The sequence below is a fragment of the Diplotaxodon limnothrissa genome, linkage group LG7 (genome assembly GCF_057381915.1).
Source record: "Diplotaxodon limnothrissa isolate DT_005_m linkage group LG7, D_limnothrissa_male_GT1.1, whole genome shotgun sequence".
NCBI lineage: Eukaryota > Metazoa > Chordata > Actinopteri > Cichliformes > Cichlidae > Diplotaxodon > Diplotaxodon limnothrissa.
This window is the reverse complement of record NC_140602.1, coordinates 28,003,158-28,026,456: the sequence shown is the minus strand read 5'-3', so window position 1 is coordinate 28,026,456 and position 23,299 is coordinate 28,003,158. Positions and strand designations below refer to the sequence as shown.

General features: G+C 40.5%; 1 protein-coding gene across 1 annotated transcript; it reads right to left on the bottom strand.

The window, feature by feature from the left end:
- Nucleotides 1-1,270: 1,270 nt before the first annotated feature.
- On the bottom strand, nucleotides 1,271-23,066 carry LOC146628432 (C-Jun-amino-terminal kinase-interacting protein 1-like). The gene is made up of 12 exons (XM_085357831.1): nucleotides 22,995-23,066; nucleotides 16,944-17,016; nucleotides 13,598-14,164; nucleotides 11,593-12,141; nucleotides 10,177-10,407; nucleotides 9,659-9,734; nucleotides 9,399-9,565; nucleotides 9,208-9,311; nucleotides 6,311-6,421; nucleotides 2,716-2,786; nucleotides 2,449-2,547; nucleotides 1,271-1,343 (listed from the first exon to the last, which is right to left on the bottom strand). The coding sequence occupies exons 1-12, from the start codon at nucleotides 23,064-23,066 to the stop codon at nucleotides 1,271-1,273; spliced, it is 2,193 nt and encodes a 730-aa protein (XP_085213957.1).
- Nucleotides 23,067-23,299: the final 233 nt, after the last annotated feature.

Genomic DNA, 23,299 nt, shown 5'->3' with positions numbered 1-23,299 from the left:
CTTAAACGTTCTCTCACCTGCGTCTTGCATCTCTTGGTAGTTGTTTTGTGACTATTTGAAGTCTCTTTCGGGTGATGTTATTTGTGGTTGTTTGCTCAATCATCAAAGTGATTATTTTCTTTTGCGCACTCTTTGCAAATTCAGGAAGAATTTATTTAAAATTTTTGTTTTCATTGAACTCCATACTAACCCTAAAAAGTCATACATGATTACCTATGCAAACAGCACTTAAATGTTAAATGGACTGGTACTTATATAGCTCTTTTCTACTCAATATGAGCACTCAAAGGACTTTCTACCACAAGTCTTTTTCACCCAATCACACATTCACACCACTTTTATCTAGTGCTTCTAGATGCATCAGGGGCAACTTGGGGTTGAGTGTCTCGTCCACGGATACTTTGACATGTGGACTGGAGGAGCCAGGGCTCAATCTACCAACCAAATTGGTCGACACCTGCTCTCCTACCTGAACCACAGCGACCTGGCTCTTAAGTTTTAAGGCTCTTAACCAATCTAACAAATATTTAAGTTATATAATTACATTTTTATTCTGCTTAAAGCTTTGTTGCCCAGGACTTATGAGCTAAAGTTAAATATATGTATCTCTGAACATTTAAATATGTACTTCAAAGGTTGTTTAATCAAATAAAATCAGAAGCTGCACTTCCAGCTAGTTTTTAGGACCACTACTTTAAATCTTATGAGCTTTTACTCATGTGTTTTATTTGAGCTCCTATAATGTTATGTGATTCAATGACTAACACTGTTATTTAAACATTGTCTCATTAGATTGCTTACAATCATTGACAGATATTGACATGTTTCTATGGTGCCAGATTGTTTGTATGGTAATTGCTAATATCAGAAAGATGATTCAGATTTTTTCTAGCAACATTTGTAGTTGCTGAGATTTGGCTTTGTGGGCTAGAGTAGCTCTGAAGGTAGTCTGTATATATGCAATATCCATGCATAGTTAATTAAGATAATTTTTGCAAATAAAATGCATTAATATTCAATATCTCTGTTTAACTATTGGTAACTTTCTGTGGCGTGAAAAATCCCACGTGTCCCTATCAATCCATAGAATTATTCATATTGTGATATGGCCAAAAGAAGGAGAAGCTTGCTGTATTAGTGGATGCAGCTTAGAAAAGAAATAACCCACCATGCAAAGAAGATATATTGGTAATCCAGTTGGTGGTATATAAGACCAGGCTTACATGCACATAGTGAATATTAAATTCATAGAATGGATGGACAGGAGGCATTATTCAATGAAGATGTCTTCAGTGGGACAGGAGTAGCCGACGTGCTCCTTGTAATACTGCTGGAATGCCCTCCTGTTGGGAAAAATAGCACAAAAGATTCCATAACCAAGCAGACCAGGTCACTGGAAATGGTTGATTTACAAGCTACAAGCCAGACTGACTTGTTCTAATGGTCCAGCCAGTGTTATGGCAAAATGTGACCCTATTGTACTTATTTTGTGTACATAAACAAAAATTTTTTAAAATCAGCTTTAAACCTAATATATTTCAACAGAAGAGTGTTTATGTGTGTGAATGTGCTGCTGAGAATCCTCAAAGGGAACTCATCGAGAAAAAAGCTCTTTGAATGACATGGCAGCTGTTATATTTGAACCCAAAACACGATCCTTTTATAAACCTTTTATTGTCTAATGTTTTTATTTCCTGAACCTAACCAAGTAGTCAAGGCCCGCAGCTTTCTGCATTTAACACAGTTCTGTTGTAGAAATCATTTCGCAGGCCAATTCATGAAAATCGTGCCAGTGAAGACCATTCCCATCAGCCACTAACGCAAGTTAAAACTCTACATGGCAAAGAAATAACGAGACATAAAAGGAATCCAGAAATGCTGCTGTATAGGTATTAATTGGGTATTTAAAATCTCACATCTAGCATGAAAACATTTAGCTTTTAAAACTACAACTGGCCTCCTGGGCTTCCAGCACTTTTGTTGTTGATAAGGTTGTAATGTAACATTGGAAAATATTCCACTGTTCTTTTAATAAAAAAATGTAATTATATTTTTTCTTATTTATCTTTTACACAGCCTAACATCTTTTTTGGAAACAGGTTATATCTCCATGTTGTTTTGTTAAGGATGAAAACAAAACTGTAGCTAATAAAAGCCTCCCAACATCAGCCTTGTTACTTACTGGACACCATAGTGACCATAGTGAATTGTACTTAACCTCGGTGATGTGTTTTTCCCCCCATAAAACAATTAAAAAGACACTACTTTCTCAGAGCTTTCATCTGTCAGAGTTTGAAACCCTGATAGAAATCGTAACACACTATAAACTAGTGTCTACAGAAGTAATAATCCCTCTGCAGCATGTCCATAGATAGGACAGTCATATGCATTGAATCTTAAATATAATTGAATTAAATGCAGAGCAGAACACAGTAGAGTAGGACTTACCCGACAGATTCTGCTAAAGGATGTAAAGTTGTTTGTGACATCAGGACATGACAAGCAAAGCGCTGCTGGTCAGGGTGCTTGGTGATGAAGCCAAAGTACCTGCAGTGCAAATAAAACAATTATTTCCAAAGGTTCAATTGAGCCTGTTGCAGGATGAAAAACAACAGAGCAAGCAGCACACAGGAAAGATTCATGTTCATAAAAGTTAACTAATCTCTCACGAGGTGAGGGAATTGTAATACAAGCCATCTAAAGCATTTGACTCACCTGCTGTATTTTGGATGACAACCACAGAATGAAATATTTTTCAACTGGAAGAAATGGAAGCACTGGTCCCCCTGATAACAACAAAGACAAAGAGCCATGTAAACATGTAATTCTGGAATATTACTCTAAATTAACATCATAGTTAGAAACTTTTGTTAAGCTAGAATTTAAATTAATTCATTACAGTGAATAACATTAGAAAATGTTGTTAAATGGTAACTTACAACTGGAGAAATCAACTACCAGTAGATCTATTGGAACTAAAGTCCCATAGCAAAGTCACCGGGTAGCAGTCAACAATTATATTTAAGATAACTTTATGAGTACATCACTAAGAGTTGATTATCTTCTACCTAGAGGGGCTATGATGCCACTGACAGTTGTTTGCCCACTCCGGGTCGGGGATGAGTTCCTGCCCCAAGTGGAGGAGTTCAAGTATCTCAGGGTCTTGTTCGCGAGTGAAGCGAGAAGGGAGCGGGAGATCAACAGACGGATTGGTGCTGCACCGGTCCGTCGTGCTGAAGAGAGAGCAGAGCGTAAAAGCGAAGCTCTCAATTTACCGGTCGATCTACGTCCCTACCCTCAACTATGGTCACGAGCTGTGGGTAGTGACCGAAAGAACGAGATCGCGGATACAAGCGGCAAAAATGAGCTTGGCCTCTCCCTTAGGGATAGGGTGAGAAGTTCAGCCATCTGGGAGGGGCTCAGAGTAGAGCCGCTGCTCCTCCACATCGAAAGGAGCCAGCTGAGGTGGTTCGGGCATCTGACAAGGATGCCTCCTGGGCGAGGTGTTCCTGGCAGGTCCCACTGGGAGGAGGCCCTGGGGCAGACCCCGGACACGCTGGAGAGATTATATCTCTTGGCTGGCCTGGGAACGCCTGAGGGTGACCCGGGGGCACCGTGACCCGGCCCGGATAAAGCGGAAGAAGATGGATGGATGGATAGTGAATATAACTTCTTAAATTTGAACTTATGCAGGACTTTTCTAACTAAGAATGCAACCACATTCAGCCATTAATACATTGCTTCTATCTGTGCCTTCATTCTGAGCAATTTGAGGATTTGTAGCTTGCCTAATGACACTTTGACAAATGGGCTGGAGGCCTCTGATTAGAAGATGACAAGCTTTAAATCATGAACCATGTGAATATGTTAGGTTATGTTAGGTTGTAAGTACACAAGAAAATGCAATATTTAATATTGGGTTTGTTGTATTTAGAAATTAAACCCATCTCAATGTATTCAATTGACATAGTATCACAGTGTGACCACAATAAGGACCCACCCACAGGGTGTTGCACGTTGAGAGGTGTTTTATTGATAAGGGTTTTTGACAAACTTTGTTTGCGCAGCTTTTTAACTGCCTTTTCCTGAAATAGGAAATATTTCAGCATCCTCCTGAAATAGGGAAGGAATGACCCTGTAATGGAGAACAGCTGTGTGGGTCAACCTCTGACACACCACACCCTGAACTCACTGCTCCACCCCTCCTATGCTAAGCCACAAACCACACACAGAAAACAGAAACAGCATATAAATGTGGATGAAAACAGTTTCTTTTCTGAAGACTAAAACAACAGAAAAAAATATTTTCAATAAAAATTAATAAAAAATAAATAAATAAATAAAGATGGGAATTTTAAAAATTAAAATGGCATATGTGAAATGGTGAACAAAAAATCCCAGGAGGAAAATCCATCCTTGTTTTAATTATTTATTCAAGTAGAGATATGAGACCTACGGAGCCCCTCTGATGACATGGTCCAAAAACTAAATAAATCGTGGCCACAAAATACTACTTCGTGCCCTTGAAATAGTATAACGTGCCCACGAATTACGCATTTGTGGCAATGAAATAGATAACGTGCGCACACCATATTGATACAATTCCTGGACAGCTGCGTAGACACATAAGCATAAGAGTAGGCTAAACCTATACACCATGGACAGAGACAGTATGATTGACTTTTATTTTAGGCTGGGAATGAGCTACAAATGCATTTTGAAAAGCCTGGCAATGCAAGGAACCATTATTACGGAGAGACATTTAAACAGGATATTAAGATAAGATAAGATAAGATAAGATAAGATAAGATAAGATAAGATAAGATAAGATAAGAAAAGATAAGATAAGATAACCTTTATTAGTCCCACACGTGGGAAATTTGTTTTGTCACAGCAGGAAGTGGACAGTGCAAAAGTTATGTAGCAAATATTATTATTGAGAGCCCAGTTGCTTTACAGATGTAAGTACGACCTGGATGCCGGGATAGATTTTATTGTCAACCAACTGCAAGGGTCTGGGAAGGATCACGGTTATCGGTCAAGTGTTTCGTGCCCACAAATTAGCATTTCGTGAGCACGTTATACCTATTTCGTGCCCTCAAAATAGTATTTCGTGGCCACAAATAAGTATTTCGTGGGCACGTTATACCCATTTCGTGCCCACGAAGTAGTATTTTGTGGCCACAATTTATTTATTTTTTGGACCATGTCATCAGAGGGGCTCCGTAGAGACCAAATATTAGGATGGAAAATGGAAATACATATAAAGCAAAATGGGAAACGTGAATAGAAAATGCTAAATTAAAGCTGCTGAATAGAAAATGTATAAGAAGAAATACTTTGAGGATCTTCTTAATCCTTGTTCCCAGACTCTTATTTTACGAAAGGCATGTAGAGGAGTCTGGTAGAGGCCAGAGGGGTGGATGAGATTCACCCTGAGTTCCTAAAAACCCTGGATGCTGTAGAGATGTTTTGCTTGACAAGCCTCTGCAATGTTCATTCAAGATGTGGGGTTGTGCCTCTGGATTGGAAGACTGGGTTCATAATTCCCATCATCAAGACGGGGGACTGACGCGTCTATTCCAACTATAGGATTACACCACTCAGCCTCTTTAGGAAGGTCTAAGCTTTCCTGTCTTCCTCCCCTCGACCCCAACAGGTCATGGCAGATGGCTCCCTTCCCTGAGCCTGGATCTGCTGGAGGTTTCTTCCCACTGTTGCCGAGTGCTTGTTTATAAGGGGCTGTCTGATTGTTGGGGTTGTCTCTTTATTATTGTAGGATTTTTACCTTAAAATGTAAAGGAACTTTTAATGAATACTGTTGTGATTTGCTAATAAAAAAAACTGAAATTTATTGAATGAGAGGTCCGTTAGTCAAACCTTGGATTCTGGAGAAATAATGCGGATTTCCTTCTCATCATGAAACGCTGCACCAATTCTTTAGCCGTTCAAGGGTGTTCAAGAGCATGTTGGGAAAAAAGTAGAGGCGGCTGCTCGACTTGACTGAGATGGATGCCTTCCTTAAACCACGATCCAAAGCAGGCGAGATTAAGTCACGTACGGTGTCGCGAGATTTAACATTGGTATATTATTGTTTATTATTATTGTTTATTGTACATATTAAACACTATTTGTTTTAATGGTTTTAGCACCATTTTAACAGTAGTCTAATATTCAAATGTGCTCTCTGTTCAAACAAATACTACTTTATTGTAAAATACATACATTTTAAAAATTCCTTCTATAAATCAGAGTTCCATTTTCATTCTGTGAGTAAAGAAAAGTGTGAAGAGAGAGAATAGTGCTGTACCCTGTGAGCGGAGTGGCACCGATCCTGGACACTCATCTTCACCCCTTTCACACTGACTTCCAGCGCACAGGCTGATGGAGGCTGACCCGCTGACCGCCTGTTGTATGCTACCTGTAACACAAACACACAGTTAGTTAGTAATCATGCCAGGCAAGATTTGCTTTGAGTCTAACAGGACTAATCCCGCATGAATCAAGTATGAAAGTGGCATCGGGAAAATGTTCTTTAACCATCTCTTCAAAAGCTTTTTTCAGAATCAAAATCTTTATTGTCATTATGCCAAAAGCACAATAGAATTATATGCAACCCCATTCAATTTAACTTTTATTTTCTGTACAAAAAAAGAAAGAAAGAGAAACTGTGATAAACAAATAAAAAGTATCAAACAGTATACAGTACTGTGCAAAGGTTTTAGGCAGGTGAGAAAAAAATGCTGTAAACAAAGAATGCTTTCAAAAATGGAAGTGTTAACCATTTATTTTCATCAATCAACAAAATGCAGCAAATGAACAAAAGAGAAATCTTAATCACATCAATATTTGGTGTGACCACCCTTTGCCTTTAAAATAGCATCAGTTTTTGAAGGAACTTGGATGGTAGGTTGTCCCAAACATCTCGGGGAACTAACCACAGATCTTCTGTGGATGTAGGCATCCTCACATCTTCCTGTCTCTTCATGTACAACACTCAATGATGTTGAGATTAGGGCTCTGTGGGGGCCATACCATCACTCCCAGTACTTCTTGTTCTTTGTTACGCTGAAGCTAGTTCTTAATGACTTTGGCTGTATGTTTGGGGTCATTGTCCTGCTGCAGAATGGGGCCAGTAAACAATCATTTATATTTCTGAAAGCATTTTTTGTTTACAGCATTTTTTCACACCTTCCGAAAACTTTTGCACAGTACTGTGAACACACTGACTGAAACTGGACTAAACTTTCAATATATTGAATGAAAGTCAGTAATGAAGACATAATTCTATGGAAAATGCACGTAATGCTGCCCAATGCTCTGTGGGGCTTGGAGGTGCTGCTGCTGTGAGCCCCGGTGTGAATGGACCCAGGGCCCCTGCCCTTGGTGGATTCAGGGGGACGGGCGTGCCCATGGAGGTCAGCGGGGGAGCTGCCCCTAGCCAATCCTTTCATTCCCATGCCCAGTTGCCTCCCCCCTTCCGTTCCATCACACCACCACACATGCAGGGCCTTGAGGTACAGGTGCGTCACTGAGGTGCAGGGGAGGCATTCCTCCTCCGTCCCCTCCTGGCCACCTGTGCCTCAATTTTATTCCACAACTTAGACACTCAAATTATTTACATTGTCACGACACATACGTATAGGCCCTTGGCACTCTGTTTATTCAACCTCACCTCTCAATTTTATGTAGACATTGAGGGTTCTCGGGAGGGGCCGTGCTGACACAAGCTGCTATCTGGTTGTTGACACCATGCCCCTCCCAAGTTTTAAATGAAATTTAGAACAGCACATACCAACACCACATATGAGCTCTCTGGGCAAAACCTGGTCTTGTTAGGAGAGCTGCTCCATCCAAAGTTGGACGGAGCAGCTCTCATTTCTAGTAATGTATTAAACCCCCCCCCCCCCAAAAAAAAAAAAAAAAATCATGACTGTCCTGAGTTGGAACCAGGAAGCAAAGTTACAGTCTTACACGCCTATCCGCAGTTTTTTTCCTCCTTTTATTCACTCGAGGCCCCGTTCCCTTAGAAATGTGTCTCCCAGACCACTAAAAAACCAACCAAAAAGTGAGTAAAAAACAATTTAAACATAATAAAACAACGAAAGAACAATATAGTATCCACAACTGCACCATAGAGTAAAGCAGTCAAAAATGGATTATTAAACATTAGGTCTCTTTAACAGGTCCCTGTTACTTCATGAATTAATAACTGATCAACACACTGATTTACTCTGACTTACAGAAACCTGGTTACAGCAGGATGATGTTAGTTGAAATGGATCATTTAACATTTACATTTAACAGTGTTTCCTGAAAACTCTCTTTTGTTGGATCATTTCCTAATAACATTTAACTTACAACAATACCACTGTAACTCCTTTAAAAAAAGCCTCAAATCAGAAGTATTTGACTCCCTTGTATTACTTTCAAATGCGCAAGTTCTGCCATTAATTAATGCTTCAATCTTAAATAGGATTAACCCATCTCTATTAATCGTCTATGTACCACAGGCCTTCAAGCTGCCAGTCGTTAAACTGTTACTTAAAAAGTCATAATTTGACATTGGTTCTAAATTCAGATAAAACTGAAGTTATTATTGTATATTATTGTACTCAGGTCTAAAAATCTTAGAAATATGGTGTCTAACCAGATTCTTACTCTGGATAACATTACCTTGGCCTCCAGTAACACTGTGAGGAACCTTGGAGTCATTTTTGACCAGGATATGTCCTTCAAAGCACATATTAAACAAATATGTAGGACTGCTTTCTTCCATTCCAAATCCAGAATTGAATTTAAAATCTTTCTCATCACATACAAGGTCTTTAATAATCAGGCCCCATCTTATCGGAAAGACCTCATAGTACTGCATCACCCACTTTGCTCTCAGACTGCAGCCCTACTTGTGGTTTCTTGGGTATTTAAAAGTAGAACTGGAGGCAAAGCCTTCGGTTTTCAGTCCCCTCCTTTGGCGAAACAGCTCCCAGTTTGGATTTGGGAGACAGACACTATCTCTACTTTTAAGATTAGGCTTAAAACTTCCCTTTTCTATATCAGTGTGAAGAGCTGCCTTTATCTCATTTGTTTTTTATTTAAAAAAAAATATTTTATCTGATTCTTGGGGGATTTTGATAATTTATGTTAATGAATTTGTTTAGTCCATACTTCAGCTGTGAGCTTTAATTTAACAGTTACTTTTTGTACCTTCTGCATTGCAGCACACAGCACATCTTTGCCTGTGTAGATGGGAACCGGAACGGAACCCAGATATTGCACCAGGAACTTCTCAATCCAACCATCTTTTTGAACTGCAAGAAGAAAGAAGAAAACATGCTTTTAATCATCGTTGCAGCTGATGAAATTCTCTTTACACAATCCAGTGTGCTGCAACGCACCTTGCTCAATTTCTTTGGGCACCCTGACAGCATAGAAGGCGGGAAAAATGCCTATAGCCCCAGTCCTCATGTTGTAACCCTGACACCACAGGTCCTTAGACTGGTTCAACATTAAGATAGGGTCATCTGCTTCAAGGTCCAGCTCATCTGCATGACGAGGAACAAACCTAAAACCATAGAGAGAAAAAGTACAGGATTTCAGATTCATGTGACTCTTTGCACATGGCACAGTTAATTTGTGTAAGTTCATGTGTGCTGACCTGTAGACAGCTCTGTGACTCTGTTGCCTCTCCACTCCATCCAGAACACAGGAGAACACACCAAACGAGCCAGCACCTGAACAACACATCACTGGCATTATACCCACAATCAGCTACTTAAAGTTTGTATATTTGCCATCCTCAACATCTAATGGGAAACAAGGAAAGAAAAGAAAAGCAACGAATCAAAATAAAACAAACAAAAAAATAAATAAGCATCCACTGACATTTATTTAGAAAAGCTTCATTTTTTATGTAAAATTATGGCTGCCCTGCATCATTTTCTAATAATGTAGTATTGGAAGGCTTAAATTAAACCAAAATACTTGTCAATACTGCAGCAATACTGCAGCATATCATTGCTCTTGCTGCTCCAGTCTTTCTGATGGGTTAAAGACCTTCCCCTAAAGTAACTACTTGTCTTCTGGAGTCTCCTTCTTACTATTCTGGGAAACACAGCAAATCTTTTGGCAATGGCACGTATTGATGTGTGTGAAAAAAAGTTTGGAAATACACACCTGTGGCACTGTTCTGGCTGTCGTTCTTGGCAAACAGGTTGAGGAACTTTCTGCTTATGGGAGCACAAGCTCTTCCACCATTCGACTCTTCTTCCTCTGACGTTGTGGATGATGTTACCTTGGACAGCTTGCAGGATCTTGGCATGACTTCCCTGCTCCTCTTCACCTCCTCCTCCCTCCTCTTCTTCACGTCTTCCTCATTTCTTCTTTTTTCCGCCACTTCCCTCCTCTCTTGGAGCAGTAGAAAAGACAGGTTATACTGAGAGCAGAGAGGAACGAGCAGGTGGTGTAGGTTTGATTTCAACTTCGCCAGTATTCTCTCTTTTTAAATTGTCATAATTTAATCTGGTCAGTGGTGTTACACAAGGTTTTGTACTAAGTTATCTACTTGTTTCTGTAATTCAATAAGAGCATGGCATGCTTTCAATGTTTGTTGATATTCAGAAGATACTTATCTCTGTTCAAAAGTCTTTGCTATTAAAATCGGACATAGGTGCAGTGATTTACTGAAGTGTGTGCAAAAGGTAAAAGAGAGTTTGTATAATTATAACAAGCTTTCAAGTCCGTATTTGATATGACCATCTTTATTCATCAACACAATCTTAACGCTCTTAAGCAAAATCTTCAGAAATAGTTTTCTAGACTTTCCAAAACCCTGTGGACCCACCAGCCCAGGTTCAGTACACACACCTCCTCTTAATCTATCAGATCCGCTGGAGGAATACCGTGACCTACAAGAAATGTTTAGCAAAGACAAGGCTCTATGTCTGCCCCCGCACAGACCCTATGACTGTGCCATCGTCACACATTAAACTCATCAGTTTACCTGCCTCAAACAGTAAGACAGTCATCCTTTCAATTCCTTGCCCTCTGAACTGTCCACCTGAGATGGCCAAACTGCTTGTTGCCCATGTTTTCACGTTACCCGGGATCACAGTACAAGTCGTGGCTGACAAGGGGCGTCAGTTCATCTCCCAAGTCTGGGAGACTTATTGTACCCCTGAGGTACGAGCAATGTTTAAGTTCTGGTTTTCATCCTCAGACAAATTGATAGAGAGAGACTCAACCAGACTCAACCAGCAACTCGAGCCCCAAGACCACCATCTGCTGCAACCAGGTCATCAGCAGCAGCGGCAGTATTTAAGCTCAGACCTTTACTTTCTGCCAGATCACCAGCTACCGTATGGTGGCAAATTGGTCTTCCTGTTTTCCTCCCTATATTTTTTTAAAAGGGAAAAAGTGTTTTAATCCCGGAAGAAATGGGAGTTGCTATTACTCATATATATATATAATGTTATGTGAGATTGTAGGCCTTAGATATACCTTACTACACTTTGTAGCCATAAAATATGCTTATTTCTTTTCTAAAAACAGAAATGTGCAAGGGGCATGTTAAAAATTAGCAGAAGTATTTACCTTTCTTTTTTGCTTCCTCATTTTTCTTCTTCTCCTCCACATACTGTGGGTCTTCATCCTCATTGGCTGACTGATAGACCGTTTCTGCATCACTGTCATCATTGTGCTCGTTGTAACCATTCAAGCAGTACTTGAGGTTCACCAGCTCCAGTTGAGCATGTTCATCCACCACCAGAGTATATTTAACAGAGTCATAATTTAACCCTGTTAAAGTTTCACGGATTGGTACAGTCTGATTAGCCACAGAGGCCATGATATTGTCATCCTTTTCTTTCTTGGGGTCTACCCCTGTTTCAGTGGTACAGTCCGTTTTGCTGTTACCTGTGGGACAGCACGTTAGATCATTCTGTAAGTTTAGGCATGGAGTTGGAACTCCCTCCCCCTCTTCTTCACTGATGTCAGGGTTAGTTCGGTAGGTCAGAGAGGGATGCAGAGGCCCTGATGGGGGTCCTTCTGTGTCTGAGCTAAGGGACATCCTGTTGGACCCTCCCTCACTGCTGGACCGGGAGAGGACAGAGGGGTTGTCCTGGGTCCTGTCATGGTTCTGGTCTAAGAATACAAAACACGGAGCATCATTGTCAAATGTTTCCAGTTTGTAAAATTTTAGATAACACAGATGAACTTCACACATATGGTTATACTCTAAGATCGTTTTATTTTGCAATATTCTTTATAGCTGATATCAAGGGAATTCTAACAATTGGTTAACAAAGGTTCCAGAATACGTTTGCAGGTTTAGGTAATAGAATTTACAATAGTCCCACAGTATACTTGGGTATTTATCAAATCCCAGGGGAATAATTTTCAAACATCAAATATTGTAGTGCACTGCACAAACATGGGGAATTATTTATAGATAGCCCATTTATATCTCTACCTGTAGCTATAAATGGAACATTTGCCTGAGCTCAGTGAGATATGAATGGTGAAAGCTGGCAACTGCTAATACTAAAACAATTCTAATTAGTAAAGTGGGGGTTCAGTCTAATTAATACAGGTGAACCAACCAATGTAAATAAAATTGTGTGGACTATTTGCCTTTAGAAATTTCTAGGACGCTTTTGAAATGTAGGCTAGCAGGTTGATATTAGCATTCTGGTGCCGCCTCGCACAACACAACTATAGGCTTCCTGTTCACTGCAACAGTTATTAAACCTGCAAATATTTTCTGTGCTCTAAAGTAGTTTTTTATGCAGGGTGAGTTTTTTCAGAATTTTTTCATAGGGGTGACCATTGGGGGCTACATAAGAAACAAAAATAGAGAGGGAAAAAAAAGGAGAAATTTCTAGGAAACTACATTTCTAGTACTGCGCTGGACCTCAGTAGAGCCTATGCTGTACTATAGATTGCATCACAACTATACTTAACTTTATTAAAAGGTGCATTTGTAGGGTTTAAGGGTATACCATGACTATAACATATATTTAATGCAAGATTTTAAATCAAGCGTAACCCTGGATCTCTGATTTTCTTTTAATAGCTTTGGCTCAAAAGCAATATCAGGCACAGAAATCCTTCATTAGTCGACTCTAGTAATGTATTTTTAATTACTTAATATTTTTTAATTGATTTCAGAAATATAAGTAGCTCATTTCAAATGTAATGACTTAAAGAAATTTTAAAAAGATATCTATCTCAACACAGACGTCTCTCTGACTTTAGTTTTCAATGCTAATAATAACATTCCTCCTGATAGTGATGGTCCGTTAAGAGATTTTCTCACTCTCATTTCCAGGCATGTTTCTCTCTTTCTTTCTTTCTGTCACTTTTCTTTTTCTGTTCCTCCAACTTCTTCTCCTTTTACCAACCTGGTCTTCACCCCCTGTCCAATATCCACGCAGACATTAAGGTCAATAATAAAATAAAATCAATGTAAAAATTAATAAAAAGAGGAGCCTGCAGAGAGCATAATGTGTTTCACAGACGAAACCATGATCCTGTTTGCTAAAACTGCCAAACAGGAAATGATTATTAAAAAAAATTGGTGTGAACCTTGGTTCAATACCTTGGTGTGTTGTCTCCAGGTTTCTCTGTACTATGGGTGTGCGCGGCACCACCATAGCAGGCAGATAGACTTCCTTATTAGACAGAGTTTTATTCGACTTTAAGGCGCTTCCTCTGTTGCCTCCTTTAGTGCCTCCTTTTCCTCTCCCATCAGCTGCTCGGCCTTTCAGTCCGTTTTCTTCCCTTGGCCTCTGATGTCCATTCTTGTCTTTTGCTTTTGACTCTTCACACGGTCGTCCTCCTCTTCTATCTATCACTCCATCTTTTCCTCTGAGGTCGCCCAGGCCCCTGTCTCTCATCACTGTTGCTCCTTTTCCTCCCCCTCTTCCTCCTCCACTTCCTGCTCTCCTCTGGTTCCTTAGTGTGCGAGAAGACTGTGTATGCATAGCTCCAGGCATTGATTGTTCCCGTGGTCGAGCTCGTGTGTCTGAACCAGTGGCAGCAGCCTGACCATTGGCTCTGCTGTTGGATACATTGGCTGTTGGAGGTTTGGGTGCTGGCCGGCGCTGAGTGCTGTGCTGGACTTTGTCCTCAGCTTTTGGTTGGACATCTAGTGGAGCGAGATCCCCTTAATACATACACACAAACAACAAAAGCAGCAGATTATGTATTAGGCAATCAGATATACGGTATACAGAGGGATATTTAAAGTAGCCTATGGTAAGCTGTTAATCCTGTTACAGCAACAGCAGAAGAAAAAAACACACATGATGTTTTCCTGACTGAAGGAGTTGTTGTTCTGTTACGTCATCATTGCTTGCCACACAAATAATTCCACTGTTACATTAGACAAAAGGATGACAGCCGCGGATTCCAAAGAAAAACAAGAAAAAAAAGAACTCAGGAAAACAGAGACTTTAACAGTGCATGAACAGACTTATTATGCCATTAGTTGCTTACTGGTATGCTTGATCTGCAGCTTGAGTCTGACCTTACACAAAATGTTACCTTAACTATCAGTTTTCTACTTTTACTATTTTTTAAAGCTTTTAGACTTCTATATTTAGTGCAAAGCTTTGTACATATTGTAATAATAAAATAAAATTAGTATATAAGAATATATAATTTAGTCCAATTTTTAATTCTAATTGTACTTAGCTTGACTTTGCCTCTAAACAGGAAAATGTGTACAGTCAGGGGTTAAAGTGTGATCTAGCAGGTGGGGGAGCCCTAAAATCAGTTGTAGTGACTCAGTGGGGGGGGGGGGGGGGGGGGGGGGGGGGGGGAATCACAGGTGAAGTCACAATAACTGCTATTGAGAGCTCCAATAGATCTTTGTGTGCAGGCTGTGATCAGTTGATTTGGGCGACTGGCACTCTGAGGTTCCCTGCTCTTTGTAGATTTGCACAACTGAATTCAACAAGATCTAAGCAGGTGTTCCACGAGTTGTCCTGGGGCTGATTTCTATCCTCTGCACTGACAGTACACTGTTGATGCTGTCTTTTTTCTAGATCTAAGCATCATTAGCTAAGAGTCATATTCATCTCTGCTAATCTTGATCTAGCAGACCACGAGCACCACAGCCACTGTGCACCAGTCACACACTGTTGTTTACTTCAAATCCATGACAGACTAACCCGTTTATCCTGCACTAACCTGCAATGTATTTTCTTGCAGTCTTTAAATAACACAGTTAGTCTGCCTTAGTTTGTTTAGCAACATGTTTCACCATATGAAAAACAGTGTCACATGTACAGACCCAATATTTGATTTAAACACATGATTACATGCAAGCTTTAAATTTACAGTTTATCAAATCTGGGGATAGTGTCTGGCAGCCTAGGGTGATGTGGGGGAGGGCTATGGTCTGAATCAAACCTGATGAATATGTCTTTGTAGGTTCTCACTCATCCAGGTCATGGTAATCTAAGGAGCTTGGAAAGAAAAGCAACTGGACTTCTTTAATTTTCTTGAAGATGGTTCATCTCTCATCCTAGAAGCTTCTTCAGCCCAGGTATTAAAACCCTAGTGGGATCTGTCCCTTAGCAGGGTCGCTGACCTACTGTTGATCATGAGCCTCTTTGCATGAGCCAAGGTGAGAAAAAGGGTGTTAGTCATTATATGCAGAGGTTTCAGGTGAAACCATTGTGAGACCTTACCACACCCATTGAGATCACCTAACTCAAAATGTTAGTCGGCGATCAGGTGCCTGGGAAGGGATCTCAAAGCTGCATTGTAGGTGGCTGATAGTTGGTTTCATAAACCACCTCCTCTGTTCAAAGATGGCTGTTCACACTGGACATAGATGGCTTCTTTCACTCCTCTTTCAAACCATCTGTCTCCTCTGTCCAAAATGTCAGCATTGGCATCTGTCTCTGATAAACCTGCTATATAAGGGATGACAATGTTGAAGCGCTACCTCGACAGGACAAGACTCAACTTTACATCTCCATCTAAAGGATAAAGGTCACTCTTTTGAGAATGCCAGTCACTTTTCTTTCAAAGCTTCTTTGATAACCTGTTGAAATAATAATCTGTTCACTCCTTACTGCCATTGTCCTGTGTAGTACCCCCATTATTTCTATGACCTAAAACTTTCTTCAGCCCTGTCCAGATCTCCCTATTGTTGTTTTGCTCCAGTTGCTGTTCCAGTTTCCTCCTGTAGCTGTTCTTGTCCTGCCTAATTTGCATTTTAGTTCCTTTTGGATTCGCTCGAGATTGTCTTTGTCCCCTGAGCTAAAAGGCATCTTCTTCTCATTTAGCAAGGCTTGTAGCTCAGGGGTCACCTATGGTTTATTGTTGGAAACCCCCCATATTTTCTTGGAGGGTACTGTGCTCTCCACACAGAAACTGATGTAATCTGTGATGCGCTGCGTCAGACCATCAGTGTCTTCCCCATGTGGACTGCAGAGTACATCCCAGTCTGTGGTCTCGAAGCAGCCCCTCAGCCTTTCACAGGCCTCCTCCAACTAGATTTTCACAGACATCAGTGGTTGATTAATCACATGCTAACGGCCAGCTGCTCAATCTCTGGAATTCTCTGTATTAACTGTAAAAAGACAAACTAAGCACGAAACCACCCACAGTCTGCTTCCTGGGTTCGAATTAGATAGCGAATTAGAAAAAAAAGAAATAAAATAAAGTTTGCTGACCTATGCCCTGCCCTAAACCTAGAAATAGCCAAATGAAAGTAAAATATTGCAGTCACCCACTAGTTGTAAAAAGCTATCTGCCCCACGAACTCTATATTAGTTACGGTTTAAGATTTGTATATGAGAGCACTGTGTGATTTATCCTGCTCTGTTCTAAATCATCAAATACACTATTTTGCATTATACTGTAATAATCTGAGGGATCTTAAGAACTACTATAAGTTTGTATTTTGAACCTGTGTTGAGTTTTCGTACCTGTGATATGTGGGGAGGAAGAGTGGGAGTCTTTCCAGCTGGCCTTGCCTAAAGAATTGTTGTTGATGGAGTCCTGAAAAGAAAGTATGAAACAGAGCAGCAATAAGAATAAGACCAACTGATAGGTTTGTAGCTTGAACCCATCCGCTGGAACGTTGAAGGCAATATAATTACACTGCAAAGCAAGACACAAGTAGGCAAACTTCTTCATGTTTCTCGTGCACGGGAGAGAACCGGACAGGCACCGTTCCTTCGCTTGACCCCAGTTGCTCTCGTCCGTTCTCCCGTACCACTGTTCTTTTATTGAGGTTACATGAATATGCATAAGTTCATTAACATATGACGTCTACATACACACAAAGAGTACCTTGCCTGTGTGTGTGTGTGTGTGTGTGTGTGTGTGTGTGTGTGTGTGTGTGTGTGTGTGTGTGTGTGTGTGTGTGTGTGTGTGTGTGTGGACTGCTGATCAAAGGGTCAAACATCCTTGGTCAGGAAGAGGGTAGCCTCCCCCTCACCCTAGATGGTTCATCCTAGATAACACGGTGAGGAAGTCCTGCAGTTCATCTAAACAAAGAGCACTTAGACTAGAACAGACGCAACTACGTTAATCCTACCATAAAACAATAAGACACGGTATGACCTCTCATGCTCCCAAAGTGCTGTCTAATACACACAAAGTTTGCAGACTATCAAGGATCAAAACCTCTACCAATCTACAACTAATTACAAAACTCTAAGCATATATAAGTAAATATTTCTAAGTATAAATGACAATCAACAATACAAATCTAACACCAACAACAACAAATGACTGGATTACTAACACAAAAAGTGTGAAATCTTATTTCTATCACATTAGGTACATAACTAGGCCCAAAGTCTCTAATGACAGCAATGCCAGGAAGAGGTAGGAGGACTGATGAGGAAGTGTGTGGCATCATCACGAAAAGGTATGCCAATCCCTCACTGACCAGCCCTCTAAATGACCTCACACTCAAAGGTGCTTCGGATCTGGTCCAGAGGACAGAGCAATGCCAGGTCACCTTGAGAGGGTAATCAGGGTAACCTCTGATCCACACTCCTAACTTGTCTTTATTTTTTATAATATACACCAGAGGTCACCAACAGGTGAACCTGTATTCAGACCCATATGGAGCTGGAGCCACAGCCAAAACAGAAGGTTATTATTTAAAAGCTGACGTGAAGCTTCAATTTTAACTGGTCGTCAATGAATGGTCTAAGTGGACGTGAGTTAAGCAATCCCACAAGACATCACTGAGCTAATCAAGTCTGTGCATTCCAGGCAGTACGCACTGCAAATAACACAGTGGAGTCCCTGGATCAGAGGTCACCAACAGGCAGACTGTGGTCTGGGTCTGGGCAAATGTCACATATGGACTTGGATCTAGAGCCAAAAAGTGAAGGTTATGATTTAAAACCTGACGAGGCGCATCTATTTTAACTGGTGGTGCTTTTGTAGTCTTTATGGTAGGGGTTTAGTGGATAAGGGAATGCACAGACCAACTGGATGTGAGTTAAGCAAGCCCTCAAGACACCACTAAGCCAATCAATGCAGACAGATGATAGGCAAGTTACACATGAAAAAATGGTAGAAAAGTAAAAGAAAGATAGTGATACATGTAGAAAAAAGGGAGAGATACAGATGACTCCACCAGAGAAAGCTGAGAAAAAGACAGGTAAGATGGAGAAAGTGAGAATAAAATAAGGAAAAAATTGTTTAAAAACTCTTTTTAAAAAAAAAAAAAGTGGAAAGCAAAAATGCATGAGTAAGTGCTGGGCCTTTCCAGATGCATTTGGTTTATCTCCAAGCAGACGTGGCCCTGAAAGAACAGATTCTTCCACTTCCTGGCCTCAAATGGTCCCTGGGACAGATTTCTTAGGTCTGATCTTGACATTGTTTGGGTCCACACACAACTGTGAGGCCCAATGAACAAAATCAAAACTAAATAATGTTCAAGGATCAACAATGAGCACCTCTATATGTCTATGAAAATGACCGTGACTCAATTTAAACCCAGGTACAAAATCCTGGCAGTACAAGATACAACTACTAAATTTTCAAACTGAACAAAAAAGTAGGGGGGTTCAACATAAGAGGGGAAAAAAGTGAGACCTCGATGACTTGGAAACATGAAGATGAGAAAGAGGATTAACAGATTTTCTGACAAAGGGCTGAATAAGACGGAGACAATATATATACTGAAAGGTGACAAGGGAAGTGGAAACGCATGAGAACACAGCAGAAATAAATTAGACATGACATGACAGGGGAGGCAAAACCAAACACACTGAACACAGGACGAGAAACTGTCAAAAATAAGACAGGAAACACATTGAGAAACAAACGAAAACACAGGGAAGAAACAGACATGTGAACAAGACAGACTCAGGCGACAAAACACAGCGACATGACTAAGAAACACAGAGGACGAGGGCAAAGGCACAAAGGGTGCCTAATAGACAACCAGAAAGTACAATAAACTCAGAGAGATGAAAAGGACTAACCTCAAGTGTAAATTGTATGAAACTTAAATCATTACAATATAAAGAAAGAATTAAATTCTAAATAAACTGAAAAGGCTGGGACAAAGACCCAGAACCCTGACATTTGCACATGTAATATATTCTGTCCATAGAGAATCTATATCATTCATATTTAATATAGTTGGGACAAGAGGTGTTTTTTATTCTTGTGCATTTGTTGTGCAGAATATACTCAGAGAATGTTCTCAGCACATTAATAACAAAACAGCACAAAACGGCTTTAGAGACTCAAGATTTTGTTTTTGATCAATAGCATCGATCTACAGCAGAGATATAGAAAAAATATAACGGGATCCAGTTAGAGAAAATTTCTTGAAGCAAAGGTCTGGAAAATCATAACATGTAGAAACTGCACCATCAAATATTTCTACATTTTGCAGGCCAAGCAAAGTGTGGCTCTGTCAGTGGCTGATGCAAAAACTGGTTGTGGGAGGAGTTCAGTGAGACCATGGAAAAATAGTTTTGGTCAGCCTCAAAGCAATTCTGGCAAACCATCAGGTGACTGGAGGAGGAAGCAGTGCTCCACTCACACTGCACACAGCCGTAGTGGGACTCTGCTGACCTCAACTGAGACTATAGTCAGGCAGTGGAAGGAACAGCTTCCCAGATCTCTTAAATCCCTCAGTCACATCTTCTGTGATAGAGGCAAACTCTGGGGGTGAGAGGAATGACTGTTCTACCACTAGCTGTTAGGTCACTCATTTACTTAGACAACTGCTCAGCTGCAGGGCCCCTAGAGTAGATGAGATTCGCAGAGCGTTCTTGGAGTTCCTGGATATTGTAGGGCTGTCCTGGCTGACACATCTCTGCAACATTGTGTGGAGGTCTGGGGAAGTGCCTCTGGACTGGCAGACTGGGATGGTGGTTCTTTGTGGTTCACTGGGAAATTTTATAGTGGTGTGAAAACAATGTTTGCCCCTTTTCCTGATTTCCCATTTTTTTTGTATGTTTGTCACATTTAAATGTTTCAGATCATGAAAGAAATTTTAAATATTAGACAAAAATGACACAAATAAACACAAAATGTATTTTTAAAATGAAGGTGTTTGTGATTAAGGGGTAAAAAAATCCAAACCTACATGGCTTTGTGTGAAAAAGGGATTGCCCCCTAAACGTAATAACTGGTTGGACAACCCTTAGTGGCAACAACTGCAATCAAGCATTTGCAAAAACTAGCAATCAGTCTTTTACCGGACTGTGGAGGAATTTTAACCCATGTGTCTTTGCAGAATTGTTGTAATTCAGCCACACCGGAGGGTTTTCGAGTATGAACTTGCCTATTTAAGGTCATCCCACAGCATCTCAATCGGATTCAGGTCAGAACTTTGGCTAGGCAACTCCAAAGTCTTCATTTTGTTTGTCTTAAGCCATTCAGAGTTTGACTTTCTGGTGTGTTTTGGATCATTGTCCTGCTGCAGGACCCAAGTGCGCTTCAGCTTGAGGCCAAGAACAGATGGCCGGACATTCTTCTTCAGGATGTTTTGGCAGACAGCAGAATTCCTGGTTCCATTTACCACAGCAGGTCTTCCAGGTCATGAGGCAGCAAAACAGCCCCAGACCATCACACTACCACCATATTTTACTGTTGGTATCATGTTCCTTTTCTGAAATGCTATGTTATTTGTATGGCAGATGTAATGGGACACACACCTTCCAAAACATTTTTCACACATATAGGTTTGGATTTTTTTTTCCCCTTAATAGCGAAGACCTTCATTTAGAAACTGCATTTTTTGTTTGCTTGTGTTATCTTTGTCTAATATTTAAATTTGTTTAATGCTCCAAAACATTTGAGTGTGACAAACACACACAAAAATTGGAAATCGGGAAGGGGGGCAAACACTTTGTCACAGCACTCTAGGCAAGGGTACTATAGAGGAGGGTCCTTTTTTTTAGTTGAACCTTAGATTCAGGATGAACAATGCAGTTTTCATCCTGGTCGTGGAGCACTGGACGAGGCAATTCAGTCCCTGTATAATCATAACGAGAGGTTTGGTCCTAATGCTGGCAGCATGTTGAACTTCTTTCAGATGGCTGTTGGACTCCACCAGGGCTGCCCTTTTCACTAATTCTTTTTACAGTTTTTATATACAGAATTTCTAGAACTTGTCTTGCCTGTCCTACCCCTTCATACCACCATTCACTGAGCGTAACTCCAGATTGCAACAGAGTTCAGTTCCTCTCAGCAAGACTGGTTCCAGAGCTTATGCCATGCATTGAGGTAAATCCTATTTTATCTAGTCCATCTCCTCAACGTCAGGCACTAGCTGGGGCTTCTTTTCCACCAAAGAGCTGATGTTTCATGTACCAAGAGCTAGTTTTAGTAGTCAGGAATTGGACTGCCAGGGCCTCCATTTTTGACTGCTGACATACTCACTGGCACTGGACACTTATGGCACATTCTGTGGGTGGTGAGCCCACAGGAGATGTAAAAAATAATGTAAAATGTAAAAATGTATTAGTTGAACACACAAAAACCATACTAGTTAAATGTTAGGTGGTTTTAGCTTGATTTAGCTTTTAACTGTTTTATTTTACAATTTGAAACCTTACAAATAGACAAGCTGTCTGAAAGTTAGTGTTTACAAGCAAAATATACTTATCTATAGTTTAATAACTTCTGAAAGCATGCAATTTAAAGGCAACATAAGCACATAAGAATTACTTTATACCAATTTATTAAATACTTTCCACCAGACCATTTCAGATTTACCTGAGAAGGTAAAGGTATGTTTTTCAAAAGGAATTGTGTAAAATCTCAGGTCACTACTGTAAAGAGTTTGCTCAGAAAAACAGAAGGAGAGTGAGAAAGCAGCCCCTGTAAATTTACTTGATTGTACATGACATTAAATATGTATAATTTAAATAACCTATATGAATGTGTTGACTCATAAGTAACTCAACAAAGCTAAGGAAGATGCAATGACAGAAAGAAGGGATAACACTGAAGGGGTGTTAGCTACCATCCTATAGACTAGATTATTCTGGTGTAATTTTAATCAAATGTCCAGAAGTTAGTTAAGGTATTCGAGGTTGGCAAGGCAGTGCAGTATACCTATATTAAGTATATATTTAATAGGATGGTAAAAAACAACAACAAAAAAACTGCTTTTCCAAGTGTCCTTGAGCAAATCCCCCAGCTAACCCAACCCCTAGCCGTTCAGCTGCCATGATACAGACTGATTTATCAGGACCGCCTCTCTAAATAAAAGCATGTGTGGAGAATTTGTGAAAAAAACAATAACAATCAATAAACAGGAATCTACAGCATTTGACTATGTGCCAGCACACGCATAAACACAAAATATACACAGATACACAACAAGCCACTGCTGTCTCATCCTCAGGACTGGATCCTCCCCGGAAATGCACAGAAATACGGTTATTCAGCTGGATGCTCAGATGTCTCATTCCAAATACACAATCCAACCATGACACACACTTTCCACAGCACCCCACAGCTCCTTTTAAAAACAGGCCTCCTACCTGGGTGCCGGCTTGTGGCAGCTGTGGGAACAGGGCCAAGGTAGTTGGTCTCTTTGGTCGATATTTGTCCATGACAGCATAGACGGATCCCCCCTTGACAAATGACAGCTTCCTTTCTCCCTCCCTCCCCCTCCTCTTCTCTTTTATTAAGCCAATGTTCGCACTGCTGCTCAGACAGACCCCCCACCCCCCCCCCACCCCACCCTCCAACCACCTCTACCTCCCTCTCTTTCCGTTATTTTCCTTTTGTCTTCTCAGCATCGATCAGCGCTGAGCTCAGCCTCAGGGCACATCTCTTTCAGTCC

Bases quoted from the DNA above. Each gene is read 5' to 3' on its own strand.
- LOC146628432 (XM_085357831.1), bottom strand. From the start codon at position 23,066: ATGGACAAATATCGACCAAAGAGACCAACTACCTTGGCCCTGTTCCCA. The intron at 12,142-13,597 runs GTATTGAACCAA...TTGTATTCTTAG, and splicing joins CCTGGAGACAACACACCAAG to ACCAGAACCATGACAGGACC. The intron at 1,344-2,448 runs GTAAGTCCTACT...TTTTCCCAACAG, and splicing joins CCTTTAGCAGAATCTGTCGG to GAGGGCATTCCAGCAGTATT.